Raw genomic sequence first — 11,650 nt, 5'->3', positions numbered from 1 at the left:
CGCTGAACCGATTGAGTTCTCCTTAACAGGGTAGATTCTCATAGATCCCGGGAAGGTTTATAACTCTTTTGGGGGAGGGTACCACCACTCTCCAAATCCCCCTCCCCCCTCAAAAAAATACTTTACTTCTTTAACTAAAATTAAAAATGAGATGAGGAGGGCACCCCCCTCCCAAAAAAAAAAAATTTCCCCCACCCCAATTTTTTTTTACTTTTACTTTTTCTTTTAAAATCTAAAATAAGAAATTGGAATATCTAACTCGACTTCCCCCTCCTCAAGTGCCTCCAGGGAGTAGCCGCTAGTAGAAAAATAAAATTATAAATTTGTTTATAAACTTTTTTTTATCAATCATTACTTCAATTTGTAATTATTTGTACCATTTATTTCATTTTTATTCAAAATTACGCTTATATTAAAACTAAATATATACTGTAAAGAAAAAAAGAACGCTTAAAACATACATTTTTCATTTTGAAATTACGTTTATTCTTTCAAATTTAATGAAAACTACACACTCATTGACGTAAAATTAACGTATAAAAGACATTTTTCCACGAATAATAAAATAAAAATTATAAATCAGTACCATTTAGCCCAGGGGCGTCCAAGCTTTTTTATTTGGGTGGGGGGGGGGAATTTGTCTTCAGGGGGGGGGGGGTAAAATGGTAAAATTTTAAATTTTGTTTACCCCCCCACCCTAAATTTACCCCCGGGGTAAAATATTTGGGGGGGGGGGAAGGTAATTTAATAATGTAAAAAATAAAGTAATTATGAAATATTATTAAATATGTAGTAGTAAAATTTTTTTTTGTTAGGGATTATTTATTTGGGGGGGGGGGTGGGTATTTATTTACCCCCCTAAATTGTTTGGGGGGAGTAAATACTCCCTCCTAATTGATTGGGGGTGCATATACGGCACCCCCCGCCCCCAGGTAGGGGTAAATATTAAATGGGGTGTGTAAAATGAAAAAAAAATTTGGGGGTGCCGTTTTGGGAGGGTATTCACCACTTTATTCCCCCCCCCCCTTGGACGTCCTTGATTTAGCCAGAACCTTCAGACCCTCAGGAACAAAACTAAAATTAATTTAAAATCTTTTCATTTTATAATCCGTCAATAATATGTTACTTGCTTAACACAATTGTCGCAGGGTAGATGCTTATTGGTCAGGGGAATATCAAAACATCTATCTTATCTAGCAGCCGAAACAAATAGCCTAAAGTTGTTGAACTTTTGAAATTTTGGAGAAAAAAATTTCTAAAAAAAGTTGTCTATAGAGTAGCTGAATACAAATATACAATAGACACTAATAATTTGTTTGCTGAATAGATGAAAAACATTTATACAAAAAATGATAATTATCTATTATGTAGAGCTGCCAAATTACTATAATAAATTGGAATATTTTGTTTATTCAAATTCATTTATGCGTCAATTAATAGAAAGTAGAATTTAAACCAATTTCTAGTATGGCTTCCAAACCGATTAATATCTGCTGGATTAGAACAGGTTCTCAGGCATACTGAAAAATCATGTATTGCATAATGCACACTATTTTCTACGAATTATAAAAATAAAATTCATAAAATGGCAGTCCCTCTGGTCTAACTGGTTTTAATCTTTCATTTAATTTTTCGTTTTAATATCCGCGGAAAGCTGTCTATAATACGATGCGATATATAACTGTTAACACGTGAAAATGGAATATTCAGAATATACATTTTACATTTATCAAAATAGTTCTATGCTACTAATATTTCTGATTAAATAGGACTATATATTTTTTATATGAAGTGGAAAGTTATTATTTGTCTTAAGCTTAAGATTTCAACAACTATTGAACTGATTAAGTTTTCCGTTTTTAGAAACTTTACCTAAGTTCCGTAATGTTTTAGGATATTTAATTTTAATTTAGATTAGAGTCTTTCGATTGTTATAGGTTAATATCTTTCCATACATAACCCTTCAAATACAGAGCTCCTAAATGTTAGGGCAAAGTCGCTAGTACATGAACAATATCATAGAACATATGAGAGGTACAAAAAGACTAAGACTGTAAAACATTTAGACTAGATTTAAATGTAAAGTACGACGGTAGGACGTAAATTTTAATAGGCATAGCTTTTGGAATAGAATAGTCAGGTTTATCATATATACTATTAGAGTGTAACTAATCTTTATTCCATATGTTCTGCTTCAATCATTTCAAGTATTTTTGTATAATTTTAATGCTGCATTGTGTTTGTAGCAAAAAATATCATAAGGAATGTAAGAACCTTCAAAAATATTACATGGGCTTTCATTGATATATCAATTTTTTAAAATCTCAAACTAATTTAATGCCAACAAAAAATAAGTGAGGAACTTAGGCCAAGGCTGTGATTATCCATTATTGAATACCACAAAAATGTACTTAAATTCAATATTTCAGTTTATTTGTTTTAACAAATTATACAACTATGTTCCAACTCACGTGTGGTCTTTGAGCACTGAATATCGAAAAAAGTTACTCAACGTTTGTTAGTCAATATTGGATAAAAACTAAAATAATTAGGTTATAAAGTTATTGTACAACCATACACAATTTATTCATGTTAAAATAAAGTTAGAATCTTAATGTATAGTATAGGGCAATGGGCGATAATATGTTATAAATATAACTAATGTATATAGATTAAAGTTATTGCTGTTCAAGCTTGTACGCTGTTATACAACCCATCAAAGATTACTTATTGAACACCCAAAGAATGAGTTTATTTTCATTAGGGGGTGAGTATATGTAATTGTCTTCTCTCTCCATATATAAACTCTACCTTGTTAATTCCATAGAATTTGAATTAAATTTTGTGAATCATGGGATTCTGTTTAATTCTTTGTAATGAATAAGTCAGGTAGAGTGTCACTGAATAAGTCAGGTAGAGTGTCACTGAGTAAGTCAGGTAGAGTGTCACTGAATAAGCCAGGTAGAGTGTCACTGAATATGTCTTTAGGTCATTTCCAGGCATAAGGGAATATAATTATAAACATACAGCAAAACCCCTAAAACTTGTCAGGGCTTACAGCCCTTATTTCTTAATTTATCATCAAAAACAGAATATAACCTTGTTCTCTACAGGATTTTATACAGGAATCCGAGGGAAAAATTAATTTTAAGAATGAATTAACGGAACTTTTTAAGGCAAAAGATTCTAAAAAGCTCTTAGGAATTTTTTTCATGATTTGTTGATGGAGATAATGTCTTGCTGGTACTTTACTATTTATTTCATCTTTAATGGTAGACAAAATGGAAGCACACATAGCCTGTTATTCTTGAGTACTGAAATACTTTCTTCTTATTTTTGTAATATTGGAAAATAAGGAGGAGGTTTAGTTGTTAACAAGTTTGACATAAAAATCCTTGTTTTCATAGCAAATTCGAAAACTAAGATTCCTTGTAAAATCATTTGTTGTATATACATATCCTTAAATTTCTGCCAATTCCCAGAAACATTATACAAAACAAGGATGACAATATCCATAAGTAGCGAAGCACAAATATTATGTAAAGGATTTGAAGATTAGTTGTCAAAAACATGTATATTGGGGAAAAATCACGAAACCTTTTAAACATTTTTTATTATTTTTTTAATACTTATATATCAGTACTATGACTAACAGACTGACGGTCAAAGTAAATTACATACTGGATGCTCAAAACAACGGAAAATTTAATTTTGATATTTTTAACTAAAAAAATTTTGAAATTGGACCATAAACACCAAAGATATGAGGAAAAATGAAAAGAATATAAAAAAAGCCAAAAACCTGCAAAAAGGCAGTCTGACCCCATTGATGTTTTCTTGAAAAGACAGAAAATTTAATTTTGATATCTATAACAAAAAAGATTTTGGAAATCGGACCATAAATACCAAAGGTATGGATAAAAATATGAAAAATACAAAAATAGCTTAAAACCTGCTTAAAGGCAATGTGTCCGTCATAGTTGTTTTCTTGAAATGACAGGAAATTTTATTTTGATATCTAAAACTGAAAAAATTTTGGAAATTGGACCATAAACACCAAAGATATGGAGAAAAATGTGAAAAATACAAAAATAACCTAAAACCTACTAAAAAGCGGTCCGACCGCTATTGATGTTTTATAGTTAATTGGGCTCCTTAATAATGGGAATGTTGTCAAAAAATTTCAGCCTTTTATCTTTTATAGGAGCCGAGAAAATCACGTTTTCCCCAAACTAAGACAGACGGACATACGGACATACAGACAGACGGACATTTCAAATTATAGAGTAGCTTCGCTACTAAAAAATATTTAATGCATTTAAATTTTTTTCCTTCTTTTTTTCCCATGTAAATGTCACCAAAACACGCTGAATATATGTTCAGTATGTGTTTGATATTTTATTTTAAACTGCATAATAATAAGTCATTAACAAAACACGAATGTGTAAGGGAAAATTTTTAATCTTTGAAGTATTATTTTTTATCTAAAAAGTTTAAGATTGCAATTTCAGGCATGACTTCGAAACCAATAAATATCCACTTGATTAGGACGGGTCATACTGAAAAAAACATGTATAGAATCTTATTAATGAAAATTTTTCACAAGTATTTAAATAAAAATATAAAATTAATACCACTTACCCTGCCTTCAGCCCCTCGGATCTAACAAAACTGGTTTCAATATCATAATTTTTCATTTTAATATCCTCAGAAAGCAGTTTATAATGCGACGCGATAAATAACTATTCTATCGTTCTCTCCTTCCTACTTCCCAATAACCTAAAACCTTTTCCGGGAACACTAAGGAAACATCGGCTTAGCCTTTTAGGTGATCTAAGCAGACATAATATTGATAAACATTATATTACTTTATTATGAAGGATCATTTAAGTGATGTTACATATCTAAATATAGCTGATATCATTTAACAAATTATTTTTTGCATATATGAAAAAATCCAATAATAGATTGTTACTACATTGTTATGCTTTTAACTTTCATTAAATTTAATAATATACAATTTACAATTGATCAAATAAATTGGTAAAAATTGCTATGTAATCTTTAAATAAAAAGAGTAATTTTTATTAATAAAAAAAAAAAAACTTGAAAAGAACCAATTTAAATATTTAGTTTTTCATTGTGCACATTTTATAGATACATCGCTCTAACTGCTTAAAGACTGACACAAGTAGATCCAGTACCTCAAATTTGAAGCCTACGTCAGCTTCAGTAATAAAAAAAAATTGTAGGCATCTAAAAATGACATTCCCATATAAACAACCCCTTAAATAGTGGATGTAAATATTCATTTATTTCCCTGGTATCTCATTTATATCCCTGGTATGATTTTAGAAGATTTTTAATTTTTTTTGGAAGATTTTATAATTTTTATTAATTACTAAAAGAAAGAAAAATTATACCAGGGAAATAAATGAAATTTAAAAACCAAAATTAAACCACATTATTACTAGCATAAAAATGAGTTTTTGTTTAAATGAGAATGATATTCCTGTCCAGTTTTTTGTGAATAAATGATGACCTATCGGTCCATCATTTATTCCCTCGGGTAAGAAATATTCATTCCTAAACAAAAAACTGGACAGGAATACCCCATTTAAGGGAGTTGAAAATCAGTTACTGGCATATTACCTTTGTGATCAAATAAGCTTATAATTTTGTTTCTAGCTGGTAAGATTCCTATAACTGTTTTTCTTATTTAAACATTTGGCTTCAAATTTGGGGTATTAAGTCTTCATGTAGCAGTCATTCATCAGCTAGAGCGGTTTATTTCCTATAGCCTTCCTTAAAAATTTGGGGCTAATTTGCTTTTAAATCATTAAACGTTGGTTTTGCTTGATGGAAATAAAAAATAATATAAAAAATAAAAATAAAAAGTCACAAGGCAAACAAAAATTATATGTATTTTATAACTTTGAATAGTTATATAAACTAAAATTCTTATAAGCTGTTAATTACATGAATCTATTTGCATATATATATTATGGTTAATGGAAATCTATATTTTTTTTTGGGTCTATGCAAATAAATGATTATTTGCCTTTATACAAAAATAAATTTATTTTCTATTCAGTTTAATTCAGGCTAAAGTAGAATGAAGAAACAACAATATTTTAGAATTTTACTACAGGCATTTGCTTTGGCTGCCTTTGTATTTCAAATGGTTAAGTCCATCAGTATTTATATCTCTAAGCCATCGCAGGTATGTTGGGGTTTCTAGTAGTAATGTTGTATATATTATCAATGTCTATACTGGTTTCTACAAGGTTTTGTAAAAACTAAGGGGTTCTTAAAAAAGATATTTTTTTTAATCGGACCATAAACACCAAAGATTTGTGGAAATCAGAAAAAAATAAAATCGGCTTAAAATCAGTCGGACAGTCAAGAAATTGTAGAAGCTCCTTATAAAATGACGGCATACAATACAAATATACATTTTAATTGACCAATGGTATTCAAGTCTGAGTTCAATAAAAAGCTTTGAAGCTGTAAATTTCATTTCCACTATAGCGCTTTGGACTAACGGAAGGACTGATGATTACAGATTAGCTTCGCTACTAATAATGGGTACCCCTAATAATTACTAATTTATTAGGTGACTATTAGTACAACCAAATTTGAGGATGTCCCCCGACCTTCAGTTATAGTTTGTCCACAAAATCAATTCTACCCAAGGGAGCTAAACAAGACTGGATATTATCCGGTATTTCATCTGTTTGGTGGTCTACATGATAAGGTTAGTTTATCTAATGCAGGTATTGATTGTAATTTAAAACATAACAAGGATGACAACATCCATAAAAGCGAAGCATTGAAACGGTAGGACAACCGGACATTAATAGTTGTATAGTGTCAGAACTGAATAATCAGAATATAAATGTATAAGAGTCGAATCCAAATTATAAGTAAATTTGTTGAAAAACTGCTTAATACAGGATAATGTTTATGGACATACTTCCATTTTTAGGACTTGATTATATAGTTGCTTCGCTTATAGCATTATACTTTGTTGTCCTAGGAATTAATATACGAAAAATCAGATCAATCGGATAATTGGATCACATGAAAATTAAAAAAGTAAATAAATCGACATGTTTAAAATGAACGTACGGACTTTCTGGTAATGATTATAGAGTTGCTACGCTTTCTAAATCGTACCTAACTACTAAAGGAATCACCATGCAAAGTTTGAAATCGATAGGACAATTCTAACATGCCTGAATTAACGAAAAAAGCTATCCGTTACGGACGTACGGACCGACCCTAATTGTAGAAAAGCTTTGCTTTTAAAAAGATACACTGATCACATTTGATAATATACAAATAACCCCTACTATAGATAAGAATTATTGGTTGACAGGTTGAAACTCTGCTATTTCAAACACACCAACCAATATTACAAAAGTCCCCAGAGTATTTAGGACAACTAATGCCATTTTTATCTACATACATATAATTGTATTATGTTATAGTTAGATGACAATTACTTAACTTGGGATGGTGAGAATTCCACATTTGATGAGATTCTTGACGCTATATATCTGGAGAGAACACTAAACTCAGAATTCACCTTCCCAGCCGATAATCCTGGTATTGTAAAACAGAAGGTAAGATTAATATACTATCCAGTATGGCTGCGAAACCGATTAATAACAGCTGGATTAGAACCGATGCTCAGCAATCACGTATCGAATAGTATTACAGACAATTTTCAACGAATATTAAAATAAAAATCATTAGATTGATACCAGTTTTATTTAGCCTGGGCCTGCAACTACTTTGGGCTAACATAACTGCTTTTAATTCTAAATTTTATCATTATTCTATCCGCGGAAAACTAGCAACAATACGAGGCGATAAATAACTATTATGAATTTCCTTTAGATGGTTTGTTTGTCTGTCTTCAAAGCCATGTAGTAGAGATTAAATAGGATTTGACTCTCTAACATTAATACAAAATATTATTTTCCTAAATTCAATTTTCATTCAGACGTTCATAATGGGACGAGGAACCTGCTATACATTTCTGAACTATCCCAGCAAGATCAAGGTTTTTTCCAAGGTTCAGTTTGAAGCACTTGTAACAGATCCTGGCAAACTTGTTGATTATTCTGCAGACATGGATTCAATGGTTGGTGATATTCATGTTGATAATGACGAAGGAAACAGTAGCTTTCTCTTGTACATTAACAACATTAAAATTGAGGTAGATTTTAACTTTTATCCAATGCTTCTAAGCCAATAAAGAGCACGGATCTAAAGTGATAAGACAATGGCCGATAAATTGATGTACATAGATGATAAACATTTTTTTTTGTAGATCACAATTAGTTGTTGAAATGTTTGGACACTCAACTTAATAAACCAACTTATCAAAATTCAATAAAAGTCCCCAAATTTGTATAGCCAACGAGTAGAAAAGCATTGTTATAAAACTTTGGGTACTTGTATAAGATACAGCTCAATGTCCTCTTCCTTCTTGAAGAAAAAAGCAAACAAAAATTGCTTAAGGGTGTTCAAAATGATTTTTGAAAGGTTAAATTGGTAAATTTAATAGATTGCATTGTAAGATTTGTAAAAATTCAGTTTTATTTTAAAGATGACATTACATTCACTCTAATTACAAATATCAACGTTTAAGAATTAAATAATGAAACAGTTTTTTCATTCAAACCTTTTTTGGGGTACTCTATTCCTACTGTTCCTACTGGAAACTATCCCAATAGGGTTCTATTTCAGCGGGGCACTTTTAACCTTCCCTTAACCTAACCAAAATTTGCCTATTTAATACCAATTGCATAAGATATTCCCAGTATGGCTTTGAAACCGATATACATATATCCGCTAGATTTGAACCGGTTCTCAGCCACACTGAAAAATCTTGCAAAGCATCGTATTTAAGACAATTTTCCATTGACATTAGAAAAAAAACAATACAAAATTAATAACAGTTTTGTTAGTCCAAGCCATTAATTCCTCAAGCTAACCAAATTGGTTTTAATCTTTGAGCCACACTGAAAAATCAAATATATCATTGTATTACATAAATTTTCCACAAATATTAAAATAATGACCATAAAATTATTACCAGTTTTGTCAGCTCAGGCCTTCAGTTCCTCGAAGCTAACAAAATTTTGTTTTAATCATATAAATTTAGATTTTGATATCCGCGGAAAGGTGTCTATAAAACAATGCGATAAATATTTATTACAATTGTGCCTGTTACAGATGACTGTTAATGAAATGGATGATGGTACCTGCAAGAACTATAATACTGACAAGGGAGAGAGCTATGGTCAGTGCATGGATACATATCTTGCTGGTGTTTATAAGCCAGAGCTGGGATGTGTACCGCCTTGGATGTCTCATAAGGATCAATGCAAAGGTGAATTTATGTCATAAACTTTGTGTATAGCATTAAGTATCATTTTTTGTTTTAGATCTTTACCCAATCTGTGTCAAACTAAGATCTTATAAACTTTATCTGATGCTACTGCATAAGATGTGCAATGTTTTTTGGGTAAAACCTTGCATAAAAAAAAACTCACCCGCCTATAATGAAGTAAACCTAAAGAGTTGTTTGTCTGCTATGAATGGGGGTAATAGTACCTTAGTATTAACAATAAGGTCTAACAATAAGCAGTTACTAAAAGTAATTTGTGGACTGGGGAAATGATTCAGTTAATGATTTGATTATTCATTTAGGCATTGTTGGACCTGTTTCAAAGACCACAAGAAGCAATCTTGTAAACACGTCAGAGTTAGTTCTAGATGGTTTTCAAATATCCCAACCTCCAGAGTGTCCACCCCCGTGCCAAACATTTCTGCTAAGTGCTGTTCAGAAATCTAAACCTAGGAAGGTTTTGGGTGCAAATATATTGAAGATCTATTTTGAGGTATGTTTTCAGGGATTTAAAGGGATAAGAACATGACCTTTAAATTGGTGTACATTCCTGATGTGATACCCGACCCGCAGATTTCAATTAGTGGTTGAAACTTTCAGACATTCAATTTAATGAACCAACCAACCACAATTCAATAAAAGCCAACGAATAAGAAAACAGTATTATAAAACTTTGGGGACTAGAGAACTAAACAGCTTAGTGTCCCCTCCCTCCCTGTATTTTTCTGATTCTGTGCTTTAAATTATGATTTTAAATCATATATCTTATTCCTTAACTTATTATCATGGGAAATAATTAAGAAATGACTAAATACTTTTTGCCTCTTTTTCCCCCCCGTCTTTAAAGATTATAATTATTTGTTAAACATACTGTTTAAAAATTTAGCCAGCTGTAATGGTTATCCTAAAAGAAAAGTTTTTTTTTGTTTTTTTCCTTATGAATTCTAGTTACAGAAGTAAAATAAAATAACATAATAGTTTTTTTTTCTCGTATTCATTCGAATCCGGTGGATAGGAACCGGTTCTCATCCATACGAAAAAACGATATCTAGCATCGTATAATATCCAGCTTTCTACGAATATAAAAATGTACAATCATAAGATTAAAAAAAGTTTTTTTAGCCAGTGCCTTCAGAGCCTCGGGGCTAAAAAAACTAGTTTTAATCTTTAATTGTACATTCTATATAAGCGGAAAGCCGTTTATAATACGATGCGAGAAATAACTATTATCACATCATTTTTATTCAATCGGGTATATGTTGCTATACAAGTGTTTTAAGTATGGCTGAGATCATATTCTTATCCTGTGGATTATTTTCGTAGCCATACTTGGAAAAAATATCTTTAAAATCTACTTATTCCATTATAAATTGCACTACCTTTTTTAGGACACTGTAACTGTGAAACGCCTAGTGCCTGGGTATACAGAACTAAACCTTCTTGTGGACCTTGGCTCGGCACTAGGCCTCTGGCTTGGACTTTCATTTATTGGTATTGCGGATTTAATTATGGAATGCTTCAACAAAGTTAAAATGGACAAATTTAGTTTATGTTAATATCATGTACAAATTGAATTGTAAAGTAGTACATTTTTTTATGATTTGTACAGGTATAAATAAATATTTCTAAATATTTTTTATGTTTATCTGTAGGTATTCTAATTTTTATTATATTTTTTGTAATCTGCAATATAATGACCTAAAAAAATAGACAGTTGCCATCTCCAATGTTATAAGTCGCCCTCTGTTGCTACGATATAATAATCTACGGTAAAAAAGGCAGCTGCTGCTCTCAGCTAGGATAAGCCGACAATTTATCTGTAGGTATTCTAATTTCTATTATATTTTTTGTAATCTGCAATGTATTGACTTTTAAAAAAGTAGACAGTTGCCATCTCCAATGTTATAAGTCGCCCTCTGTTGCTACGATATAATAATCTAAGGTACAAAAGGCAGCTGCTGCTCTCAGCTAGGATAAGCCGCCAATGTTATGTTTCTATATAGAGTTTAGCTTTTAAATAAGATGTTATCACAATGTAAAACTTAATATGACGACATTTTACCTCGTTTAATATAATAATTTTTTTTTAGAAAATGTTTATCTTTATTTAAATTTTATATTAGAAATCTCAAATGATAAATTTCGGCGGCCGCAGCTGTACTTGGCAGTCGTTTAATCCAGTATAGGGGGGGGGGGATTAGGGTTAGGGTAAAGGGCGTGGATGGT

At 30.9% G+C, this 11,650-nt stretch overlaps 1 protein-coding gene across 1 annotated transcript; it reads left to right on the top strand.

The window, feature by feature from the left end:
* The first annotated feature begins 6,109 nt into the window (after positions 1-6,109).
* Positions 6,110-11,058, top strand: LOC145318155 (uncharacterized). The gene is made up of 7 exons (XM_080159799.1): positions 6,110-6,223; positions 6,617-6,757; positions 7,494-7,628; positions 8,012-8,227; positions 9,250-9,406; positions 9,727-9,917; positions 10,813-11,058. Exons 1-7 carry the CDS (start codon positions 6,116-6,118, stop codon positions 10,978-10,980), a joined length of 1,116 nt encoding a protein of 371 aa, XP_080015925.1. The 5' UTR covers positions 6,110-6,115; the 3' UTR covers positions 10,981-11,058.
* Positions 11,059-11,650: the final 592 nt, after the last annotated feature.

The sequence above is a fragment of the Acartia tonsa genome, chromosome 1, assembly GCF_053477335.1.
Source record: "Acartia tonsa isolate MP-2025a chromosome 1, ASM5347733v1, whole genome shotgun sequence".
Taxonomy (NCBI): Eukaryota; Metazoa; Arthropoda; class Copepoda; order Calanoida; family Acartiidae; genus Acartia; species Acartia tonsa.
This window is presented reverse-complemented; position numbering and strand designations above follow the sequence as displayed.

Excerpts from the sequence above, each read along its gene's own strand:
- LOC145318155 (XM_080159799.1), top strand. The coding sequence starts at position 6,116 with ATGAAGAAACAACAATATTTTAGAATTTTACTACAGGCATTTGCTTTG. Across the intron at positions 6,758-7,493 it reads TTGGTGGTCTACATGATAAG|TTAGATGACAATTACTTAAC; the intron begins GTTAGTTTATCT and ends ATTATGTTATAG. Across the intron at positions 8,228-9,249 it reads TTAACAACATTAAAATTGAG|ATGACTGTTAATGAAATGGA; the intron begins GTAGATTTTAAC and ends TGCCTGTTACAG.